The sequence below is a fragment of the Falco rusticolus genome, chromosome 9 (genome assembly GCF_015220075.1).
Source record: "Falco rusticolus isolate bFalRus1 chromosome 9, bFalRus1.pri, whole genome shotgun sequence".
Lineage (NCBI taxonomy): Eukaryota > Metazoa > Chordata > Aves > Falconiformes > Falconidae > Falco > Falco rusticolus.
The window spans coordinates 12,720,927-12,746,805 of record NC_051195.1 but is presented as its reverse complement, the minus strand read 5'-3'; the positions used below and the strand labels follow the sequence as shown (position 1 = coordinate 12,746,805).

Sequence of the window (25,879 nt, the reverse complement as noted above, 5' to 3'; positions counted from 1 at the left end):
CATTTTCTGTTAAAGTCTTTGTCCTCAGTAAATGCTCAGTGTGATGGCCTTCTCACAGAGTGATTTCTTTGCGTTAAAACATTAAGGAACTGCCTATTTATTTTTTTTCCAGTTTGTAAGTACAATATATTAGATCATGTCCTGCATAAATTAAGATTGAACGATATCACCTCAATAGCTAAGGAAAGCATGCCACATATCATATTTAAGCTCTTTACTTCTCAGAATGGGTAAGAAAAATGGCTGCTCTTAAATCCCCCAAAGTGCAGGGCAAATTACCCCCTCCAAAAATAATCATTTTTCCATAGACTGGCACTGGGATGGAGTGGGTGTTCAGATTTATTGATAGCAAGTTTGATTCTACACATTTGTAATTACTGAGACACTGTCAAAAGTGTCAGCCAAAAGCTTGGATTTATAGAGAAGATCCCAACACGGTGGCTTTTTAAAATGGACTGCCAGCGTCGGCTCCAAGCAGTAGGGTGTTTAACAGATGAAAAGTTTTATATACGCTTTTATTAATGTACAGGATAACAAAATATTTTCTGTGTTTCCTCTGTGAGCACAATTGAGAGACGTTATAAAACGGGCACTTAATAATCCAGGCTCTTCAACTGTTTTCATTACCCTATTAAATACAAATACAAGGCTTGATGAAAGCCAAGACCTGGAGGTGGAAGGAGCTGTGCCAAATCTCGGTAGGGGACAGTGCCTGTGCCAAGTGCCTCCTTAGCACCCAACCCAGCCTAACCATGCAGAGAGGACTCTCATCACCCCCATTTTAGTGGGAGACTAGAAGCACTGAAATATGAAGACATTACAGCAGCGTACCCCGCTCACACTAGCAGCTTAGATATAGGATTGCCAGCATAATGGTTTTATCTTCAATAGGAAACACTATTCCTCTTACTCCAGGATAACTCATCCTTCTGCCAAAGCAAACTGACACACAAAAAAATCATGCTTCTAATTGAAACTTAAATCTGCATCAAACTGTGTGTTCAGCAGGTCTAGAGGTCCCAGGGCTAGGAAACCAATCCAGCCTTCCAGAGCCATGCCATTCTGGCACAAGAAAAAAAATATCTCATACTTAGGAAGGAAAAGAAAGTCTTGACATTTTAATTTCCTTATTCAACAGCATAAAACACTGAGTCTGAGCATCCCCCTAATTCCAATCAGAATAAAGTTGCACTCCTGTTTTTTTTTCTAAATCCTTCATCACCAACCTTCACAAGTTTCTTTGCACCAGCTGCTACATTCTAAACCTAAGAGGTCTGCCTGCACGACATGACCTTTGCCTGCTTGCCTCTATGCAGTTAGCAGCTAGCTTAAGGACTTAGTGAAGAGCTCAAAATAATCCATCGTGGAAATGCTCCCATATGTGTATCCTTCTGGCTACAGAAGAGGTTCACCCTTAACATCGTGGATTTTGGGCTTTGATTGTGCCTCCTAAATGGCTTTCACCTTAATAAGAAGAGTTCAGCTTTAACTCCAGGTGGATAATGTAGGAAGAAAAATGGATTCTGGGGATGAGTGCCTGAAAAGCTCACTCATTGCAATGTTCTGCCCTGCAGCCCCACCATACCCAGGAGCTGCAGGTTCCAGTAGCAATATCTGTGATGGCCGGTGATGCTAGCCATGGCTGGCAGCCCCAACCAAGGAACCAGTGCAACTACTGGGGGGGAAACAGTGTGGGAGAAACTTTTGTTTCAAGGATGCTCTCACCCCAGCACTGCCCCCAAAGACAGGGAGAGGGAGCTAGGCATCACCACAAAATCAAGTAAGCATCAGATTCCTTTCTTCCTTGATGCAGGGCTCTTAGGCTTACATATATAAAATGCCTTGAACACCCAGTGCAGCTGTCCTCCAAAGCTGAAGTTTATATTCTTGAAGGTCTTGCCATCTTTGATTTGTTTTGACAAGAAACCGGACTATTTATACAGCTATACGGAAATGGAAGGGGAAAGAGCAAGGGATTTTTTTCCCCTCCAGACCTGACTTTTCACAACAACTAGACCAAAACCTCCTCTTTCTTTCACAAGTGTCTTTCAAATGGTGATTAAACAGGTCTGTGCATTAGTACTTCAGATGTCTTATATCTCTTTGGGGGCTTGTGGGTAAAATTCCATGGGTTCATGAAGCAGATGTTTAACGATCACATTAGGTTTTCTATTGTTGTTTTCACAGAACTCACAAAGAACACAGCATAAATGTCCTTTAGAAATGAGCAGGTCAAGAATTAGCCTGTGGTGGTTTTTTGTTTGTTTGTTTTTTTGTGGCTTTTTAAAATTCTTTTAAAACTCTGCTTAGAGGCTATATAGGTTTTTTTGTTGTGGGTTTTTGTTTGGGCTTTTTTTTTTTTTTTGGTTTACTTACAGATCTGCTCCTGTTCCATAGATAGAGTACTTGACTTCTCCCCAAAGCCCTGAATCTGGATCTGTAGCCTTAAGAAAAGAAAATCAGTGTCATTCTTTACTAAACTGCAAAAAAGAAATGTTTCATTTTTCTTTTAACAACAGGCTATGTAGAAAACCCAAATGATTTTCACTCTTTTTGCCATCACATTTTTAGGGAGAAATCACATAAATGTACACTTAGAAAACTGCAAAATCTAACACCAGGGAAGGTCACTGTCCCAGGGAAGCTGCTGAGATGCCTCCTGTCTCCTGGCCAGGCGGGTGCCCAGAGGCTCGAGCAGGGAGAAAGCCACTAGATGGCTCCATCCATTGACATTTAACACATCCTCCCTTTAATAGAGATGAAGCTAATCTCAATGACACCAACAAACTACCTTCTCTCAAACTTTCCTAATTATCAGTTAAATATTAATGTATATTCCCCAGACAAAATTATTTACTTTGTATAGAGTATTTTTTAAGCCTCTGCTTGTTTGATTCAATTTAAAGTAATGCATAACAAATGTTTCAAGCTATACACAATATTTCAGCTTTGCTTATATTTTAATCACTCTTGTGCCTGTGTGACTTTTAGTAATGCAGATACTACACCAGATGATATCTTTCTTCCAGACTCCTGTTGGCTTCCTTTCTCAGCCCAGGACTAGGAAAGCTATTGATTTGGTAACAGCTATTTCCATAAACTCCTGCTTCTCGGATCGCTCTGAGGTGGTGTTACGTTATACCTTTGTACCTGGCCATCAAAATTCATGGCAGCAGCGGCTGATTCATTCATCACCTTGCTTGACTGTTTGGAAACCAGGACAATGCCTTTGATTCCTGCATGGTTAGCGTAACCCACCTGCAGCCCTACTGCAGCTGTTCTTTAGTTCTTCGGCGTGAGCTTGTCAGATGCTCTCATCCCATAATTTTGACCTCAGTCTACTTTAGGACTGCCTAACTGTTCCTAAAATATTTGCACACTTGGGACTTCTGCCAGAATTGGTATCCTGAGTCCTTGGAGTGCCTCAACTTGTCAAGTATATTTGTGATTCTGGGTCAAGTACTGAGTGACAGCACATGACAGTAAATGCTACACGGATTCCTCAGCTATGCTGTCCTGTGTACCTTGGCTCAGAATGGCTACTTTTGCTGCTTTTGCAAACTTTAAAAAGAAATCTTTCTTTTCTTCTCACCTTGGGCATTTTTTATTGCTCTTGCTGCAAAGATAGTGATGTTTGGAAGTCTCTGTTTTCTACAGCTTTCCTATCTGTTTCCTCTAATAACCTTTTCTGTATTGTTTACGTTCTGCTTCTCAGCTTTCATTCTTCCATTGCTAAAATTTGCCTTCAGCGCTTTATTATCATGATTATTTAATTTTCTTTCTTACTCACAGCCAGCCTGTGCTGGAGATCTCTGGCAACCTGTGTCCGTCATCCCTATCTGTGAGGCCTCCGCCAGGCGACTTGCATCACCCACCGAGCCCCGTGTGGCCAGGAGCTCTCCTGCCTTTGGGACACCAGGTCTGTTTCCAGTCCTAGCAGCTGCACCGAAGAGACACACTCTCATCAACCGACCGCTGGAAATGATTCTCCAGCACACAGGGCCCATGTGATACCCTGATTTTATTTCTATGAAAATGTGATATACTGGGAAATCTCTAGGCATATTTTTCCTGCTGTGAGAAGACACTTACATAGACAACTTTCTTTCCCAGCTCTAAGTCTTTTAATGTTATATTCTTGCCTTCATTAATTGTCTAATTCTGCATTTAGAAGCCAGATTCCTCCCAGGAGGAGGAGACTAATACCTGCTAAGCAGCCATCTTGTTTTCTTTTTACTCGTACTTAAGCAAGCAAATCCAGTAAATCCAATTCCACGATCAGTGGAACTGTCACAACCGACTCTTCCTGCTGGACACTGATTTAACAGGGGCTTTCTTAGTACTCACAGACCCTGTGATCTGTCTTAAAAGCAGAAGGCCTTTAATTAAAAATCAAAGTGAATTTGTTGTTCTGAAAAACATTTGCCTAAAACTTTATTTTTTTCAGAAGTTTTTTTTTGTTTGCTTTTTTTTGTTGATGCTCGAAAGGAACTGGAGTCCAGAAGCCGACGGTGAGTACGATTTGCTACTTGCCTCTGTCCACCAGTTTTAAGGTACTTGAACTGTCACCACAGACACTTAGAAAAGAGAGCCTTTCTTAAGAGATTAATGAAACTTACTGTAACAGCAACTACGTTAGAGCCTCCCGGGGAGTTCTCAGGGATCCTGGCAATGTAGTAATCGGAGGAGAACTTTGGGACATTGTCATTCGTATCCAGCAAGCGTATCACTACATCAGCCGTCGAGCTGAATTTCTCTGGTGTGTTCACCTCTATTGCAAGAAGCTAAGAAGAGAAAACCAGGAAGTTACTAAAAGCAGCTATTATTACTTCTTAAAGGAGCTTCTTTCCACTACCCACGGCACATTTGTACATTTCAGCCTGGTTGGACCAAACAGCTCAAAAACAGGGAGAGGATGAGCTGGGTCAGTGTGCAGCCTAGGCTTGTTTGTGCAATCCTGTGATGGGCAGTCAAGCTGCGGAAAGAGGAGTTCCAACCTGTGTATACATATTAGACTTCATGGGACAAATGCAATTGGTCATAACTGACCAACACAGCTCAAAAAGCTGTAACAGAAGCAAGCAAACACCTATCCCTGGGCAGCTCCGAGAACACAGAGAAACATAAGCACCGAATAATTTTGAAGAACCTTGTACACTGAATCACGATCCTTTGCAGAGGAAGCATAAATTCTTAGTCAGGGAAGAAGTCAGGGCAATAAACTGCACCAAACAGGGCAAGGAGATGAGAGAACCGGTACCCTGGGCTGTTTGGAAGCAGCAGTACCCCCACCCCAAATGTTGGATGGTCAGGGATCAGGCACATACAGTAGAACCCCCCTTCAGAAAGTCTGTGAGAACTCCTACCACCAAACTCCTTGGGACCCTACCCTCACTGCCTTGTGCTGACTAGGACTTTATCAGATACCCACTGGGACTTTTGGATTGCCTCACTGCCTCCGAGGAGAAACAGAGAGCTCTGGCATAACACATTCTCATAACTCTGCTCACCTGAAAGGGCAGGCAGCCCCGTACAGCAGAACCAGGGGTGGGGAGAAGCCAGCAGGGTGGATGTTCTGGCTGGCTGTCAGCAGAGCTTAATGTGAGTGCACACCTATCCTCCCCTCAGCTGAGGGATGGCACTGCTGGGTCAGCAAGTGGGTTTCTTACATTGCCCCCAGCACACAGGGAATCAATGCAGGGAAGAGCAGTCACCACAGAGAAGGCAGGGGATAACCCAGGCGCCTGGTGCACAGCAGCTCTCAGTAGGCAGCAGGGAGCTCTCAGCTCCCCACTTGGGAACAGACCTGAGCAAGTATTTGGCGAGTCACCTCCAAAGCCTCAGGCAAGCACTTTCCAGCAGGACTTCAGCTACTTAGCACCGAAATTTTCCTCTCTTACTCTTAGTCGAAGGCAAAACAGCAGCAGCATTTCTGCTGTGTCTGCTGGCTCCACAGTAGATTAGGGGGCTATCAGGAGGAAGCCTGAGCTAGTAAAGCAGCAAGCCTATTGCTCAGGTGTTGTGTGACTGAGCAAAAGCAGTTTCAGCAACAGGTACGGAGAGACAGTGAGTCCTTCACAGCCTCCGGCCCCTGCACCTGGTCCCTGGTGGGTGGCTGCAACACACAGCATCGGCACTAGGACATCAGTCTTGGGCTCTGCAGGGGCTGAACCTGAATGGTTCACACAACAACCAGTGGTCAACCCTTTGGTTTTCATCTTTGGGTAAAGACCTAGTTAACACGAAGCAGGAGGGCTCTAGAACTCTCCTGAGGCCAGCACACCACTAATAGACTTGCGAGCAGGACAGCTAACTGAGATATGAGAAGCTCAACTGAAAAGTCTAGTGGCACAGGTTTTAATTCCCCGTAGGTGTCTGTTCCAGGAGCTCCCTCAAAGAGGGTGAATGCCTGAGGGAGCTTTAAGCTTCGGAAGGTAGAGCAGGGCTGCCACGGCATCTCCTCCTCTGTGGGTGCGGAGGTGGGGGCTGTGGGGGCTCACCCTTCCCGCACCGTGCGCCTGCCTCCCACCGTGTCGCAGCTCCCCATGGGCGGGCGGTGCTGGCACTGCCGACCCTGCCCTGCCACGTTCGGAGGAGTTTGTACCACTCAGAGGTGACAGGATTTGGGGATAGGAGGGAGCACTTCAGGTAGACAGGGAAAAGGCTATCTCGGGATCATCTCCTGGAGCTGCTCCTGCTGTGTGAACAATTCTAATGGCTGGAAAAAAGCAACAAAAGGGTTCTTGAAGAAGTGAATCTTGAAGGATTGCTTGTAATTACTACAGGACACATCTGCTCTAAAAGGGGAGTTCGGTCACTGGGTCTCTGCGCTAACTTCTGTGTTCAAAGACCAGGCATACAGACATCGGCAAAAAGCTGCTCATGAGCAATCTCAGCTCCTAAAGCAGCACAGGGGTAAAATCTTATTGTTGATCATGTACATGGAGCTATAATTAAATTATATCATCTGCAGTGAAATGATCTTTGCTGCTGGAATCAGCTAATCTTAGAATGCCTTATGAGAGCTTAGCAGTTTTGCTTTGTTTCCTACATTCATTTTTTCTTCCCTTTCTTTTTAGCAGCCATAGTCCAGCTATGTCAACACACTGACAACATCTTCCTTCAGGGAGGGATTTTTGTCAGCTTACTTGCCTGCAATGTCTTATGCAGAGCTGAATTGTTGGTTTTATGCAGAGAGAGAAAAAATGTAGCATAGAACTGTTACTTCACAGGACTACACAGTAAAAATTAATACAGGTCAGAAGAGGAAACTGAGATGTAATCTTAAAATTGGCAGGCACATTTTTTAAAATAGCGTTTGATTTTGGGAACTGGAGATAACCGCAGCCTCATTTGGTCCTGGTCTGTGGGAGATGTGAGTGGGCAGGCTGTGAGGGGCAGGAGTGTCCAGGCTCCTGTCAAGGCGCCATGTGCTCCAAGCTGCAGGGGGTGGAACACGGGAAATTTGGCCCTCAGAGTATGTCAGCCCAGGACAAGGTGGGACAGCGACGTCTGGCCCCTGCGGCAGAGGGACTGGAGCTCTAAGAGGCTGAAGGGGTACGAATTACCACCGCTGCCATGCCTTGGGAAACCCACTCTAGCTCTTGGCCAGCCGAAAATTAAGGAGGTCCTGACTACCAACTGCCTTTGAGAGACAACCGTAAATGGAAGATAGATTTTATCTAGTAGCCTTTGCTTCAGGTAGTTTTTCAGTGCATCTCCCAGTCAAACTGGCTTTAGTTCCTCTCTAGCGTTTTCCTGTTTAATAACAAACCAGAGGAGAAGACTCATTGCTTACAGATACCCGTCCTCCCCCGAAAACAGCTTTTCAAAGCTGCTTTGGGATACATGTTAAATAGGAATGTATTCTTATGTCATGCAAAATTCTAACAAGACTGACTACATTGGCAAATAAAACTGGGTAGGAAGTGATTTGAACTTTTCAGGGAAATGGAGACAGCAATGAGGTCTTTATCAAGTATTTGGTGCCATATATTACTACCATATCATCCAGCTGCACCTTCTTAATTTGGAAACTAAACAAAGGCTCTGCATTTTTAGCAAAGCCTTATGGACTTCTCCAGTAGAAATAATTTCATAAAAAAAATAAATGTGAGTAACTGCTTAAGCTAAAAAAAAAACAATATCCTTTTTCCTGGTAATTAATTCTTTCAGTGTTTATGGCAATCACATGAACTACTTTGATTTCTATTAGTATTCATGAGGAGGCCACGTGTAACTTCTTTACTGGTCTTTTGGTAGTTTAACCTGAATAAATGTGCGCTTATTATAATTAGTTTCGGTAGCACTTTATAGCCCTTTCAGAATCTTCCATTTTAATACCATAATGATGCCTCACATTTTTGTAGCATCTATAACCTATGAAACTCAAAATGGCTAAGGAGCATTGCAAGAGGAGACATGAAGCATACTGCAGTGGAACTTGCTAAGGACACAAAGCAAACCATGTAGCAAAGGAGAGAACAAAATCCAGGTAGCTGGCTTGTGGAATGTGTAAAAAATGCCACTTTCTGTACAAAATTAAAACTAGCATATGTTAATACCCAGCTAGATAGTTTTGGCAATTTTTTAATTTTTTTTTTTAGCAATTACAGGGATTGTCTGTGCCATGCTTTGCTGTCAGAACTGACCCATCTATATTCATGTTCAGAGGCAGCTGATATAAAACCAGACTACTTAATTATCTTGCTGATGAGCCAATGAATCCGCCAGGGAAGGTGGTAGTGCAAGGGTCCAGCTTTCGGGTGAAAGCTGGCTTTCGTATGGCTGGCTTAAAGCATGGGTGAGATGCCTCAGGTCAGTCTGCAAAAGGCCATATATCTAGATACACTCTGACAAGGGCAGTGAGCAATTTGGGGAAATTTTCTTCCAGTCAGCTGGGGTCTTCAGCCTGCCAACATTCAAAAGCATGATCGTGAACCAAATTACTTAGGACTAAGCAGGTAATATTCTGGCCCCAGAGAAATTAGGGTTTCATCCTGTGAATTTATCATTGTAAAAGCAGAAATAACAGCCTTAGGGTTCAGCCTAGAATGACTCAGAGCCACCAACATATGCAGCTTCCACAGAGAGATAATACTCAACATTTTGCACTGACTGGACTAAATTAGTCCACAGATGCACCCATTAAACCTTTGGAAGTTGATGAACCAGAGGCAGAAATGAGTTTGCCTTACATGGAATATAATATCACTGACAATGCATCAGACAGCTCCAGACGGATTAAGAAGCTAAATCCCATCAGATACATAAGCCATCACACACACATCTTATACACAGGCAGAGAAGACCCGGAAAGCAGAAGTACCTTGAAGGTTAACAACTTGAATTTTTCATAGTCAATAGCAGCAGAATTTTCCACTATTATTGTAACCTGAGCCTCATTCAGGACAGTTTGGGGGACCACTCGGAAGATGCCACCAGGTCCAATAAGACGGAGGTTGAATTTAGCATTGGCTCCCTGTGAATAAAAGCAGACATGGCACTGTTTTCAGTAAACGATGCGCTTCTTACAGCCTAGATTGGCTCTGTTTCTTCACACTGTATAAAATTAGAACAAGTCTTACTGCTTAGAGCCCTCTGCTCTCCATCCCTTGGGCAAGAGACTGCTAAGAAGCTTAGTTATATAATCCCTCCATCCCTGGTCACAAGACGGACACAGCTTTTCTTAAAATAGATTGACAAGCTTGGTTATTCTTCCAGTCATAATGGAAAAACCCTGCAGCGGGACTGGTTAAGAGAGGGATCTTGCGGCAAGCACCCTTGGGCTTGGTGCCATGCACTGTGAACCAGCGCAGGTGACAGAGATAACACCACGTGCATACGGGCAGGCGAGCCCTGGTTCCTGCCAAGGGAAGACAACTGAACTGTCTGCATCAGGACAATGGACTCCTCAAAATCCCAGCCTATGTCCTAAAAGCTCACAGCCTGGGATGATGCAGAGCCACAAAGATGTGCCACCTCCAAGCAGAGGTGGTACCCCACAGTTTGCACTGACTGGACTAAGCCAGCCCAGAGTCAAAGCCACTAAACCTTCTGGAAGCTGATGCACCTGGGGGGAGAGAGGAGCCCAACTTGGGCAGAATAAAATCCGACACATATTTTTGACAGCTCCAGGTGAAGTGAGAATCCAAATCCCATTATATACAATCATTGAATCTTTTAGGTTGGAAAAGATCTTTAAGATCATCAAGTCCAACTGTTAACCCAGCACTGCCGAGCCCACCACTAAACCACGTTCCTAAGCACCACGTCTACATGTTTTTTAAACACCTCTGGGGGTGGTGATTTCACCACCTCCCTAGGCAGCCTGTTCCAATGCTTTACCACCCTCTCAGAGAAGACATTTTCCCTCACACCCAATCTAACCCTCCCCTGGCACAACGTGAGGCCCTTTCCTCTTGTCCTGTCGCTTGTTACCTGGCCAGACCAATTCTTATAAAGCAAACTGGAGCACAGAAGGGAAAAGATGAAATGGAGATTCTGATACTTCTGCCTTACAGGGGAGGTGGGAAAATGAGCTGAGCCCACTTCACCAGCTCTCTGACTTCACCAGTTTCTCAATGTCATGTTTACACTGTGACAAACCAGCGAGATTCGCTGCCTGGCTGGTGCCACCTTCTCCCCCTAGCATGAAACCTGAGATGAAGAATTTCTAATAATACCTTTCAAACAGCATAACTCTACTTTTGGCTGTACCACCGGAGGGCTTGTTATGAGCAGTTCTCGCTGCAACCTTAGCTCATGTCAAGAGGAAAAGTATTCAGCCGTAGTCCCCCAAGTAAAACAGAATGATCTGGGATCCAAACTCGATGGTCTGTGTCATCTGGTCATACAAACTTTCCCAGCTACAGAGGTGACAACAGGAGCTCTTTTGCTGGGTAGTACAGCCAGATGCACAAAGCCAGAGCCGCTGGATTATGGAAAATAGTGCTGATGGGGAAAGCACACCACCTGACTGTACAAAGTCTTCTGTGCTTGGGACTGTACGTGGCGGTGGCAGGGGGCAGTGAGAGAACTGCCTCTCTCCGTCAGCTGAGTCATTTCTGACAGTGATGTCCACCGAACCCAGATCTGCCTGGAGCAAGCTGTGCTGCTGCATGTCTCCAAGCAGCCAGCCCTGAGACACAGGGATGACTGAAGGAACAATAGCACTGAGCCCTAAGCTGTGTCTATCAGAGGAAGAGGGTTGGGGGAGAAATATCTGCATAAAGTTCTTGCAAGTAAAGATGGCATTTCCATCAAACTGTAGGGCTAAAACAGACCTTGTCCACAGCTTCCTCCTCACCGCACCATCCACTCCCCCAAGAGTCACTAATGGCCGTGACAGAAACAGACATATGTTAATTTTTCTCCTTTATATTGTTGTCTCATGTGGAAGGGAAAACGTATGCTATGCCTTGAAAGAATGGCACCCCCCCCCTCCCCCAGAGGGATGCCTTACACTGTACTAGGAAGCTTCTTGAGAAATCTAGACAGTGTATTTAGCAATGTTTTCTGCTTATTTTATAGCCTAACTTGCATCCTGAATATTTTGTCAGCCGATATAAGATACCTACATATTTTGTTTCTAAATAGAAGAGACGGGGTTTGTTTCTTTCCTTCTGCAGCAACATCCCCTGTGACAATAGCAGGATAGACGTAGCACTGCTTTGAAAGCAGTCATTTATCTGCTTGCTGCAGAGCAGCAGGAGGGAGGGGGGAAGAAGCTAGTGGGTTTGATAGAGTACAATACAGTCAAACCAGCACAATACTGAGCATGGTTATATAAAAGCACTCTTTCCAATAGTGATGCAGTTCTCGGATGCATTAAGCTTTTCTCTTGTCACTGCCTAACCTCAGGCTAACTCAGATGGATGCCATTCATACAGTATTTAGCTTAGGGATCCCTATAGCAACCATCACCATAGTATCTACGGGCATCACAGGTCAGTTAGATAGCAGGCTGAGATGGATGGAGTCTTTTCCCTTTATCTGGTTAGAATTAGTTTGGCTCTGGCATAATTTTTAAGATTACCTAAAAATATCACTCCAGTGGGAATGATTTATCAAAGCATGCACTGCAGACTCTGGCTGAAACATAAGGGCCAGAATAATAATATATTGTAATAAAAGCAATGTAAGGGTACAAGCTGTATTGTTTCCAGCAGGGCTGAGAAGATACAGACAGCAAATGCACTTGAAGTTACTAAAGTGATTGGAAACTCTAAATCTCCAAAGGGAGGACCTGCTTGGACATTTACACTGACAACAACTGAATACAGCCACTAGTCAGGGGAAGTTCATAAGGACTGTTCAACTTTGGTCACTGCAAGAAGTGGGCTGCAGCTTTAGGGCGACCCTGCTCACGGACATAACGCTATACGACAGACTAAGCATATTTGAGTCCAACCTCTCTGTGGTAATGGATCCTGCAACTACTTTATCTGCCCTAGGCTTCTGGGGAATGCAGGTGAAATAGTTGAGTTCCTAAAATGACATTTCCCCATCTGACAACTCTTGGGAAAATAAGGCTGGAAAACTGCAAGTCACATAGTTTCCACTTACCTGATCTGAATCATTGACTGTAATCTTGAGTCCCCTCAAGATTTCACCTTCTGGTGGGTGCTCATACATGGTCAGTTCAAATTTGTTCTGGGGACCATTTTCTCCATAGAACGTTGGTGGATGGTTGTTGAGGTCGACTACCCGTATAGTGACCATGGCAAAAGCGTACACGGAGGTCTCACCTTCCTGACTGACTTCTGTTGCCTGCAGCGGGCAGGAGAGGGAGAGAGAAGAATGATGAGGGTATACTCTCTTTCCTCAGCTCCATGCTTAGGTACTGTTCTGCATGCCCTAACATGCTAACCGGTACAAAGATTCACAGCCTTTTATTTCTCCAGAAATCTCAGTCCATTTCACACTGAAATTTATGAAGATTAGTAGATTATGATAATAAACCAGTCCCAATAAAGCCCCAGTGAAAAAATTCTCCTCCTCATTTTGTGAGCTTTCTAACTCACCCTAGGTGAAAACAGTTCTCTAACGACAGATAATCTAATAGAGGTAAGACAATTGCTTGCCTGAAGTGTTGACAGAATAGAAAAGGAACACAATCTATAAATTTGCTGTGGTACCACAGGTAGTTGATTTTCATGTTGCTGCAAGGACTGCAGCCTTGAAAACTGTGAGAAAAACTGTACTTGTGGTATCTAGGCAAATATTTGGAAAAGTGACACACTTCTTTTTGTTCGTATGGGAGTTTTTTGAGATTTAGTCTCTGATTTACAATTCTGCTTTTCTGTCCAGATGAGCTTAATTTAAACTGGATATATTTTGGACAGGCAAACAAAACTGTTTGGCGTTTTTCTGAACTGAAAGTTCAAAACCGCCTGGGTTTCAACATTTTCAACATGCAGCCTGATTTGCTGGATTGAACCTAAAACGTTTCTTTTGTCAGGACAGAGACTTCAGCTGGTTTCTTGTAACAAAACAGCTATCTATAACATGGTTGGTTTTTTTTTGCTTAAAAGGCTGAAACCCAAAGGCACTAGACTGCTAAATTTCTCTGAAGATGTTAGTCTGGTAACTGAAGTGCCTGTCACTACCTACTCTGGGTAATGCAACACTCTTTTGGTGCCTCAGACAGATTTTTGTCGCCTGCCCAAGCTCTGGGTTGCCACAGATGTAACTAGGAGAAACAGAAAGGTTTGCAAGGGCTTAACCAGTCCTGTACCTGGGAAGTGCTGGCAGACTGCGGTCAGCCAGGGAGATTAGGGGAAGAAATGGTGTCCAAGTTTAACTCAGATGATGGGACCTCTATGACCTCCCAGGTTCAGCAAGCTGCTTGAGCTCACTAACAAGAAAGTGCCCTTGGGGATGCTGCCTTGGTTCTGGCAGCGTGCAAGCCCCCAGAGCTGCCTTTAGACAACGTCCTTACCATGACAAACTCTTGTGGTTGTATTCTGCGTTTGTTGAAGAGAACTGATATAGTCTTCACAATTTAATGCTACGTTTTTAAATTCTTGGTCTTCAGAAACTGCTTTAAATAATGCCTGTCAGACTGGTATTACACCTCATCAAGGTGTTAGCATGTATTTATATGTGGCTGATCAATGCTTCAGGAGTGGATACTGCTAGGACATTGCATGATCTACCCCAGCCCTACTGCTAATCATAGATTTGGCAGTTACCTGTCTCATCACATGGAGGTTACAAGACAGTAATTCCCATTTTCGCAATAAAATCTGAAAAAACATAGAACAGATATCTACACGCTATAAAGGATGTTGATTCTCTAGACTCAGAGATGAAATTAGGACAAGATGACTTCATTTGAAGGAAGTAATTTAGACACTAAATATCCAAGGGAACAAAAGCACTTTGTTCCGTTTTATGCTATCTGGCACTCGGCTCAAATATAGGGGGTAAATATAGGGTTCTAAAACAGGTAAAGCCAGCTATAAATTGAGCTGTATTAGACAATCATGCCTACTCACAGCATTTAAGACCAACAGTCTTCAAGTGGCCACGGAACATACCTGAACTTTTAGTTCATACACTTCTTTCTTGAGCTGATTTGGGCTTTTTATAACAGAAATGGCTCCAGTTGTGTTGCCAATTTCAAATGAATCTTCACTTCCTGCAATAAAACCAAGATGCTCTAGTTACATGTCACACTTCCTTTTTCTGAAAAAGCATGAGCAATCAACCGTGCGCTTCATTAAGCATATCTTTGTCCATATGTGTATCCCTATCCATTAGTAGATTTGAAGCTGTGTTTGAAAAGCGAGCGAAGCATTTCTATGCCTGGTCACAGTGAGCCGAGAACACAGATGAGGGCCAAAAAGGGTTTCCTTCCCTAGGAACAGCTCAGTGGAGCTCTGCCCCTGTGGGCATCTGCCCTCACTTTCCCCTTCCAACCCAGGTCAGATTCCCTTCAAGCCTCAGCGACCAGGCGTGCAAATTTGGTTTTCATTTCTATTATGCAGTCTTCTTTATACCCTGGTTTAGATAAAAATAGACATTCCTCATTGTAATTAGCAAATGCATAATTAAGCACTGAAGAACATTTCAACTCACTAATATCAGTTAAGGTGAGACATCTGACTACCTAAAAGAAACACAGTCACTCTTTCAGCAGACAGCATCTCTGGAGAAGCATCTTCTGGCCTTAGACATTCAGCTGTTCAAACCCTTTCCGCCTCCTGCAAAGCTGCCCTGAGCAAAAACGGATTTTTGAGGATCTGGGGTAAAGCCCAGGCTCTGTGCATTGAGGCAGAGCTGGGCACAGGCAGGACAGGGCTGCAGGCTGCCTGCCGCTGCCGACCTAACTCCCACCAAGCTGAACCGAAGACCAGGCACGGGGCCGCCATCCCTGGAGACCTGGTGAATTTGCACTGAAGCAAATGCCAGCTTGCAGAGAGGCAGCGGCGCCTCCCCACAATGCCTGCCCCCACCTCGCCATCATGGTCAAAAGCAGGGTGGGGACCAGGGAGGGGACCAGGTGGCGGCTCAGGGGCCTTGCCCTGTCCCCCTGCACATTACCCCACGTACGGTATCAGCCACAACCTATGCTTGGTGGCAGACCCTACCATTGCAGGAAATAGAAAAGAAAACCCTTACAATGAAGAAGACCAAGCCTTCAGAAATAAAGGATGATGACCTGAAAGCCCAGTCATTTATCTTTCTCTCTAACTCAATTCCAATGTTGATTTTTAAACCATCTGATAGTATCCTGTTTTGCTAACACCTGCAATAACTGCAACTTCATTAAAGTACACTAGACACAACGTTGAACAGATATCGACTCGTACAATGGTCAATTATTAAGATACATTGGCCTGGAAAGCGCATCCTGACTGAGAAGCAGCTTAAGTCAATAGTGGTTTTAAGTCACCGTACTTCATGCCATTGCCTAGGCATCACAGGGAAATTAGGAACTCAGGGTATGTAGCATTATGTCTGTTCTTTCGTACAGCATGTTCAGAGGACTGGAGTATTTTCTGAAGTTATCCCATACTTCCCAGACGAAAAATACGTACGAGGAATAAATAATCTCCTATTTGCGTGTAGTATTTTCTTGCCCATTGACAACCCAGCCTGCAGGTATCGGAATAATGGCTTGTCACGAGTAATGTCAGGGCCTGAGGTGCAGGGGCAGAAACATATTGTCGTCTTTGTTCTCTATTTCTTCTACTTTCTATACACTAAAAGCATATTTCCTTCCCTTCTTTTCCATTTCACCCTAAAAAAATCCTGTGTTAATGTGCATGAGAAAGCCTGCTCTCCATTAAGTTGTATTTTGTGCTACTTACCTGTCATCCCCTTCCATCTTCATTTTCCACTCGTTCCTAATCACTTACTTTTTTTATGCTATAGCACCTTTTTGGTCATCTATTTTCTTTGGAAATTGAATATATTTCCTCGTTAATCCTATTTCCCTTTGACATATTCCTTGGTTCATCTGCCTTCGCTTATTCTCTTTTCTCCATTTCTCCCTTGCCTAGTATATTTTCATCCCACTTGTTCTTACTCCTCATTCTCCACCTTTCTTTTTACCTTTTCTCCTTTTCCATCTATTCTCTTCTGGAACCTTTTTTTCTCAATGTTTCTACTTTCCTTTTACCCTCTTTTATCTATTCCCTTGCACTGAGGAGAAGGAACGTCAGCTTGGGTCCTGTCCCATGTCAAGGCAAAACCTCAGCTGCAGCCCTCTCTGTCCCCACCAGACCTTGCTCTTTAGATCACGTAACGCAACGAGGAACTTTACCGCGTAGCTCTGCAACTGCAGATTTCTCTGATGAAATTTTGGAATCTCTCACACCTGGGAGTGGGGGTGCCCAGTTGCCATGAAAGTCTTGTTTTGGAGGAAGAGAGAACCAAATAGAACTAAAATTGTGCCTTGGAGTTTAGCTAGGAGAAGTTGTTAGCTTCACCGGCTAATGAATCATCAGTTCAGCTAAGTCTCACATTTATGCTATTAAAAGATGTGCGACAGACACTCTCAGAATAGCTGATGAAAAGCATTAATCTTTTGATAGCATCTACATTCTCCCAGTGCAGCGTGCAACCAGGATCTCTTCACTGGTAAGTATCATTTCTTCTAAGAAATCAGAGGTTTGGCCGTTTAACCACTTTAAGCACAATATTAATAAACTTCTCCCTCTAAATACCACGTCTGGGTCTCCCAGTGCATTCTCGCGCCTCCCAGATTAAACGATAGAGACGCTCAGTAGCAGTGACTGCATCTTCCTTTACGCTTTCTGAAATGACAAGCAGGCTACTGATGCCTAACAAATCAGCAACATTAATAACTCCAAGCATAGTTCTGTGAAGCAGATACTAAAACCCAGTGAATCGTATCTTGGCTGTTCTCTGGTAGACAAAGCCCTGGAGTTGCTCGAGGTACCTGACATTATTTCATGAGAGTTTGTCTCAGCTTTATTAAACTCTAGCATATCCCATTCTAATTTAGTGTCAGATCTAGTTTCGACTGCCCTTCAGATTTCATACAAGACAAGTCTACTCACCATTTACGATGCAGTAATGAATACTGTTAGGCTTTCCTCTGTCTCCATCAAGAGCAACAACAGTAAGGACCTCAGAGCCCTGGGGAGAAAAGGGAAATCACAGTCTGCGTGCTGAGATCAGAGAGCAGTGAAATTGCAACTGCTTATTAATAAACTGAAGTCTTTCTGCAGTGAGGCGTGGGGTGGAGAGTGGGTACTTTTGCTTGTGCTGTATGGGGAGGACAGCAAGGGCCACTGACTCCCACCCAGGAAAAACTCAGTGCTTGGCTTTGCAGAGCAGGAGCTGAATGCTCCTCCTTGAGCCAGCTCTGTGCTGTTCCTACATCAACAGTTTCAGCTGTTCCCAGCGATGTTGCAGCCCACGCACCGTACCTCCATACCAAGCGGGGACATCCCCGCTGCTGCTCACTCCCCACGGCCGTGCTGTGTGACCTGCCCTAGCCAGCCTGCTGCCAGCACCACGCCACCACCTGCACCGATGGCAGAGCAACCTGCTTCAGGGCAGGGGCCTCTGCCGCCCCAGGAGGACCACGGCTTGCTGCAGCCTCTGGGCATGCCATGCAGCTGCCAAGTGGCCGGGGCTGCTTTGCTCAGTGCCCAGCTCCTCTTGTTCTTTTTTGCAGCTGAGCTTTGGGTGAGCAACAGCAGGAGCACTGCTCTGCTCCCCACGGGCTTCTCGGTGCCCACCACTGCGGCTGTGCCACGGCTGCAGACTCCCTGTGCCCACGGGTGCTTCAGCCCCAGGGGCTGGCCGGCTGCAGCCACGGCCAGGGACACCTACTTTGAACCACAGACTTGGGCAGAGGATTTGGTGTAACTAATCCAAAACCTGAGGTTTAGTTTGGGTCACTACCAAGCTGCTGTGTAGGCTCCCAGCAGTAGACACCAGCAGCTGCTGAGGAGTTATCAGGTCATTTTGGTCCTCCCTAGTTAAGTTCAGAGTGGCAGGGAAAGAAGAGATCACAAAGCAACTTGTCCCACAGAACATTTAGGGCATAAAATTGTGATGAAAATGATGATGATTTAACTGTCCTTAAACCTTCACTGTCTTTCCTTCTGTGCAAGTAACATGGCCGTGGGCCATAAGTACAGAACTTGTGTGCTGGAGACCATTTGCTTGTGTGACTACTCCTATCAACTCAGAGGGATGATGACTGTCAGCATTATAATGCTCACCCAAATGGCAATGAGCTGTGCAATTCAGGCCTCCCTCTGAACTAAAGTGTTACTGTTGGGGGCTGCAATACCAGGGAACATTGAAGTAACTGTCAGTTAATCACAAATGGCAACAAGGAACATTTTCACGACAACACTTGAGTGAATTTTTCAAACAAGACCAAGGTTCTGTTAGAGCTACTGGAAATAGAGAACTGTATTTATTATCATTTATGCTGGAAGCTGCAATAAAATCTGCCTACTGGGCAAAATGCAGTGCAGTCCCTTTGAAGGTGACAGAGTACTTGTAAATCCTGACAGCTCCACCAAAGAGAAAAGCAGCAAGCTTACAAAATTAACACCAAACGTGTAAACAACACTAAAATTAGCTAGTGCATCTCTCTCTGTGGAGTTCATTCTAATAGCAAAACACACACTGAGAAGGACCAGTTTGTGCTTCCATCATTATAATATCATAATGGTGTAAGTTATGAGCTCAAGCTGGATGTAATTAACGTTTATTGACTCCCATTTCCATTGTAAACACTAACTCCTGTATGCACCTGATAGTTATTTCAAGATCTATATGTAACTATGCAGAATAAATCAATATACATAATATCATTCATTCCAAACATCTGCAAAGTACACAAGCATTACTTCTCTGCCCTGCTGAAATGGAACAGCCTATGCACTGAGCTCCAATATACAGTCGTGCAAAGGCTGCAGTGTACAGGACAGGAAGGAAGGACGTGATTTTTCCTCAAGGGAAGATCAGGTGAATGGCATGCAATCACACTGCCAAAGAGATCTACAGTCTAATGTTGGATAATTTCATGAGTAGATACCATTTCTCATAAGTATGATGAAAAATTTAATTAAATCTTATGTATCAGGGTGAAAGCTGATCCATACGCAATATCATGCCACTGCTTAGATACAGAGAAAATTAATTAGTCTGCAGCTTCAAGAATCCGATGTGGCAGAAAGCATCATGGTGGATATAATAAACTCATTTGCTAAGCTGTACACTTCCTTTTACGCAAATCCGCCATTAGGCATTTCTGAGGTGATGGCACAGCCAGAAGCTCCACGTACTCCTTGGATTCTGTGTCTGTGGTGGATATCAAGTGGTATCTTCAGCAGCGGACATCTGCCAAGAAATGCAGTGTCCCCACCCACAAGTGGTTTTCTTAAATATGTCCCTGCTTGCCTGATGATCCGGTGGCTTTTAGCCCTGGGAGGATTGGTGGCCATTCTGCCTACCTAGCCATCACTGAGCAGAAAGATTCTGCATTTTGGGGATGTCAGGATTGCTTCTCACCACAGTTATGTCCATGGGACAGCACAAAGAGTCTAGAGTATTTGCGCATGAATTGTCCCCACACCTTGCATAACCAGTGTTGGTACCAGACTGCTCAGCTAGGAAATAAAAGCACCACACAGCATACAAACACACAAAGGCTTCAAGCATGGTGTGTTTGGGTGAGGTAATCGGCAACCTGCTTGAGCCTTCAGCCAAGTGCCTCTGCAGGTCTCAGCTATGGAAGGGCTTCTAGTCACTGGCTGGGCTTAGACCAGTGTAAACGGGCAGAATCCTTTTTGACTTTAGTGGCAGTAACAGGAAGCCTTGCCTGGCAAATTTGCGATGGATGGAAATAAGAACAAGTCTGAGATTTGGTCAGTCAGCTCATTTCACCTGGGAGTCAAAGCAGAGTTTAGGTCCCCATTTCCAATAAAGTCTGTGCTAGAAACCGTAGGGTCATCTGGACTGAGATGTGAGAGGTTGCACTTGTGGTCCCACAGGTGAAAACGAGCACTTACTGCGAGCGTATCCTCATAGACATAGCCGTAGTAGGGAGTCCCAATGAACATGGGAGGGGTGTCCTGAACATCCTCCACGTTGACAGTAACAGTTGTTGTGGCTGAAAACACTTTGTTGTCTCCCCTGAGCTTACCACCACCATCCTAGAAGAGAAGTCATCATCAGGTACCTCTGCTGAAACACGTCTGCAAATCAGCTTATGGCATCGCATGCACCTCATGAGCCTTCAGGAGCACATCCCAGGAATCCCTTCTCTCAACACACACATTAATCTCTACTGCCTTATTCCCTTCTCTTCCATTTGTCCTGCTCCCTCTCTGGTTAGGAAGACAGCTTGCAGCGTCTCAGAATTAATTTCTTATATTAAGTGTTTGTGCCAATATATGCACTCCTACATGGTCTGTTATCAGCAACACAGGGGACAGAGAATTCAAGGGGCTTTTGAGGGAAAAAAGAATGATAGAAACTAATGCAACAAGTTTGTGATTAAGGTCTACAGCTTTTCACCCCACATACAGTCTTGTCATACACAACGTGCAGTAGCAAGGTAGTGCATTGCTAGGGTGAAATTAAAACAGTGGCCGTGATCAAGGTCTCCCAGGGACTCTTACGTGACAGAGTGAAAGCACAGAGGAGCTAAGCAGCCAAAAACTGCTAGATAGCCACAGTGTATAAATAATCTCCAAAGACTTGATGACAATCAACGCTGCTACTGATACAGCAGAGCCAATTAGAAAGATGACTTCCAATTTCAGAAGCTTTTAACACCCCCAGTCTCAGAGCACTCCTGGAGGGCAGTAGCCATGCTGGTGTAGAAGATTGTGACTTGTTCAGCATGTCTGCTGTACCAATTCTAAAAGTTCCACTTTTTGGAGAAGTCATGCTCATTGTTTTTTCCTTCTTACTGTCCCAAAGGCAGCATCTAAGCCAGATTTTGTTACTTATCCTCATGAACTTTGTCTAAATAAATACATAAAAATTTACGTATGTTTTTCATAAAACATGAGAAAAAGTCCCCATAAGTTACAACAAAATCGGCCTCTTTCCACCCATGCAAGTCTGTGTGTGACAGGTCCCCGCCGGATCCTGAAACACTTTACTCCAGAATCCATAAACTTTTAATGCCTGTTATGAATCCTCAGCCGCACCACAGGCGCACCATTGCTGAGGACAACAGTGGCAAGAAGGGATGTGACCAGAAGTATTTGCAGGATTTGGATAAACTCCTGCCACAAGGCAGCAGGGAAGTGAAAGAAACGTCCACAAATATTCCCAGAAATGCAGCCCATCGCTCGTGCTGCAGCGGGTCGGGCTGTGCCCTGTGCCTTGCCGCGGGCAGTGCCTGCCTGCCAGGGCTTCACCCTGGTTGTGTCAGGGAGCCCTGGGCACCGGCGTCTACCCAGAGGGTGATGCCTCTCGAAGCCGGGGCTGCATACACCAAGCCTTCACTTTAGGTGACTCTCCAAATGCACAGGTGGCTCTCTGCAGCGGGGCTCTCTATCCTGGTACCAGAGCTGGAGGGAAATGTGGGAAACCCACTCCCAAATACCTCCAGATGCTGCCCAGCAGCAGATGCCGGTCCCCTTTCCGCCCTCACTTTTCCATGTTCCCTTCCACACCTCCAGACGTTTACAGAGGGAGCGACACTGCTGCCTCAGCGTTACGCTTCGTGTTTCAGCAACCCTTTGAGTCACACTTGCATTTGAACTAATCAGCCCCACTCAAATACAACCCCCTGCCTCCTCCAGCTTCAGAGAAAAGCTTTCTACCTTGGCTATGACGACAACAAAATGCGTTCTCGATTTCTCGTAGTCCAGGGTGACCCCTGTTTTGATGCGCAGGACACCGCTGTGACGGTCTATGGTAAACTTATTAGCATGGAAGTTCTAGAAGAAAAGAAAAGAAGAAACAGCAAGAGATTACGGGTATGGAAATAAGATTGCCGTAGCGATTCATCTTTTATTTCATCTGCTAAGGGAAAAGACTAGAATAATGATATGGTGTGGGTGAATAATGTATTTGATGAATTTCACCGCGGTGTGTTTATGAACAATTCATGAACCAGCCACGGGTCTCTCATTATCCAGAATAAATCAGTTACCTGCAATGTAGATTTTTTTAATCTTTTAGTATTTCATTGTGAAATCTTTAACTTTGGTTAATGCAGTTCATTGCATGGAAAGAGGTAGGGAGGCTTAACAGAAAAAAGGTGAGGGGAAAAGGAAGAAGCAAAAAGGTGATATCTCTTAGTGTTTCAAAGTTCTACTAGCTTAAAAAAATATCAGGAGGCTTGCATGCATAGATTACTGTCAATAGAGTTGTGTTTTGGTGATTATTGTGATATACAAATAAAACCTAAAAGGCATTTGATTGCCAAAAAGGCCCCAAAACTGTCTCCCTCCATTCTCTTAGACTGAAGGTATCTACAAACACACCTCCATTTGGGCATCCATACACAGTGGCCACTGTCGGATAATCTTGGCCTTTTCAGTAGACATCACCACCTGCCTACATCAGACTTTTGGGGAGGTATTTTTCTGTGTAACTTGACAATTCCCAGCAACTGTGTCAAAAGACACAGGAACATTTTTTCAACAAATATACGTATTTAGTATCCTTTTTGCCACCCAAATATATTGACTAGCCATAGAAGTTTAAAATTGTAGTTCCTTGGCTTCAGAGTCTATCAGCTTACTGGAAAAAGCCCTGTGCAAAATTGTGTCCTACACACACGGTATTTTAAAAGGATCATAATTGGTGCAATTAGTACTAAATTTCAATAAGGCACTCAAGGTGTTCTTGCACAGTATGCCCAAGCTCTTAACAGGGTTAGCTTTAGTTTTATGTAAGTATCCTCCAATTTTTTGCCATATTTGTATGCAAAGTAAACATCGCAACAAATTGCCTTTGGTTTTGCTTCCTGTTGCCTCCTGAATAAGGGGAACTGCAGCTAATCTGGAGGAAGTTGCTCCTAGGAAGAAGGAATTCGAAGGGTGTAATGCAAAAAGTTTCCCTTTTGGCATGCAGCAGGCCTGTAATACAGCACTTCAGTTGTGAGTACGGAGCCCTTTCTGTTCCTCACTGGTGGGGGACAGCTGAAAGGCTGGCTTCAGGCAGGCATGGCTTTGTCCGTGAGACTTGGTACCTCCTATTTCACACTGCGACCCAGCGCACAGCTCCGCACCAGCCAGCTACGTCGAAGCGCACATTTGGGTTTCCAGTGCATTTTGCTTTCTAAAGCGAGCTGTTTCACGCTTCAAAAATCCCACATGCATACGAGATTACAAGTCAGACTTGCTCTCCCCGTCACTCCAAAGAAAGGGCCAGTAGGAGCCCTGCTGTGAGGAGTCCTGCTGGCCAGCACAGGAGTGACAGTGGCAACTCCAGCTGCTCCCTCTGCCTGCCGGGCTGCACCCGGCTGTTTGCAGTCAAGCGACACCCGTTCTTCCAACGCTCGCCTTCTTGTGCACAGCACAGATTTGGTCCTACAGGCACTAGCAGCAGGCTCAACCCTCAAATTATTTTTAACCTGATTTCTGAGAGCTCAATAAATGACAGATGTTTTTTGAAGGTACAGGTAATACCTTACCTGCAAGAAGTACGTGATACTTCCTCCAGAACCTGTGTCTTTGTCCACTGCCTCAATCTTAAAGATACTGCTGCCGGAGGGAGTGTTCTGCGACCAGAAAGAGTTACCAGAGTCACACCAGAGTGGAAAAGCAGGTGAGTTAGAAGAAATGCAAAAATGAGCATGCAAGGAGGCAGAAAAAGAGAGTGATGGCAGAAAGAATATAAATTCATTGAGGGAACCAGAGAGCAGAAAGAAAAGAGGGAAGAGATTAAAGATGGAGAAAATTGGGGAAGAAAAAGAAGGGAGAAACACTTTTTGGAATAAAAATGACAAAATCTCAGCAAGGATAGAACGCATCCTATTCCCACTGAAGTAACTTCTGAAAACTGCCAATGACTCACATCTTGGAGCTTACCCCGAAAATAACACCCCTTAAGTACCTACAGACTCATTCCCCAAGTCTGCAGTGAGTACTCAGTATCTACCCAAACCCTAAAACAACAGAATGCAAGTTAGTCCTGCACATCTTGTTCTTTTACCAAAAACATATTAGCTCCTCTTTACGTCCTATTGAAATATAGTTCTAGTATGCAAAGGAACTTCACCAACCTCTGGGACTTGGACTATGTAAGGTGTATTGATGAACTCCGGGCTCTCATCATTAGCATCCATTACAAGGATCCTGACTTTTTCAGAAACCTGAAGTAGAATATGGAGAACATATTATGACTCAGGCTAATTTTTAACACTTAACTGTTCATTTGCCTACTAAGGTGTAGTCAAAGGCAATGAAAAATTGTGTTGTAATAGAGTATCTTTGCACTACCGAATCTAAGCACATAACAGAAAATCCCATAATCCAGAAGAATTTTCTTTGTGGAGAACAGCCAGACATCTCCAAACTAAATAAGGGGTCTTGAAGTGCTTTATACTTTACAGATTTGGGCTGGTTTTCAAAAGTTTTCTTCTTTATGGCATTCAAGAGACCATGATGTATTTTATGAGAATATACAAAACACTGTAAGTGTCTTTTGTACAGACAGAAAAGAGCATTCATTAATGCCTATTTTGATATCATGATACTAGGTTAATATCATGCATAATTTGGATGTGCAAATACATGCTACTAACATGTAACAATTCATCTTCAACAAAATGCATGTTCTCTTTCTAAAAATACAGAAGCAGGCATATTTGACCAACAAAACTTCCTAGGTGCGTCCAAGTGGACATGTGGATGAGATCCCATTATTTCCTATTTACAGAGGCTGCCAGGGCAGTTGTGCCTGTGGGATGCTGGCACCTCCCAAACATTTGTTGTAGTAATCTCACTTAATCTGTTTGAGGTGAGGAAGAACTCTAGAGTTATCCAGTCTTGCTGATAGCAGAAGGGTCCCGCTTTTGTGACACCTTTAGTGATGAAGCCCAGGCCTTCTTTTCGACAGAGTAATATCCTGGATGGGACAGCATCTGTCTGTAAACTGGAAATGCCAAGGGAATTTGTAGAGCTAGGCTTGTGCAGTGCCTCAGATCAGTCCTTCATGATTAGGCACGATCAAAGTTTTATTCTGCAGCAGGCGAGAAAACTCCCATCACCTTTGCCTAAGCAAATCTTCTTAATGTCATGCCAGAGAAACACTGCGGGGGTGGAGGGACAGTCCAGCTCTTGGGTGTCCAACAACTGGTTCCTATAACGTCATGCATTTCTCTAAAAAGCCTCCAGATATTTCTTAGGTATGAATCCTACTGAGCTGACATTGAAAGTTCACAGGAAGGTGTGGTAATGCTCAGGCC

General features: G+C 44.4%; 1 protein-coding gene across 3 annotated transcripts in view; it reads right to left on the bottom strand.

Moving 5' to 3' along the window:
* Nucleotides 1–25,879, bottom strand: part of CDHR1 (cadherin related family member 1) — a 50,699-nt gene that overhangs the window by 13,799 nt on the left and 11,021 nt on the right. For all 3 annotated transcript variants that reach the window (XM_037400866.1, XM_037400867.1, XM_037400868.1), the window contains 10 exons: nt 24,695–24,784; nt 24,104–24,190; nt 22,284–22,400; nt 20,514–20,657; nt 17,535–17,613; nt 14,544–14,644; nt 12,568–12,771; nt 9,329–9,481; nt 4,620–4,784; nt 2,377–2,444 (listed from right to left, as the gene is read on the bottom strand). In XM_037400866.1, the coding sequence (XP_037256763.1) occupies nt 2,377–2,444; nt 4,620–4,784; nt 9,329–9,481; nt 12,568–12,771; nt 14,544–14,644; nt 17,535–17,613; nt 20,514–20,657; nt 22,284–22,400; nt 24,104–24,190; nt 24,695–24,784 (1,208 nt within the window). The remainder of the gene's footprint in view (nt 1–2,376; nt 2,445–4,619; nt 4,785–9,328; nt 9,482–12,567; nt 12,772–14,543; nt 14,645–17,534; nt 17,614–20,513; nt 20,658–22,283; nt 22,401–24,103; nt 24,191–24,694; nt 24,785–25,879) is intronic.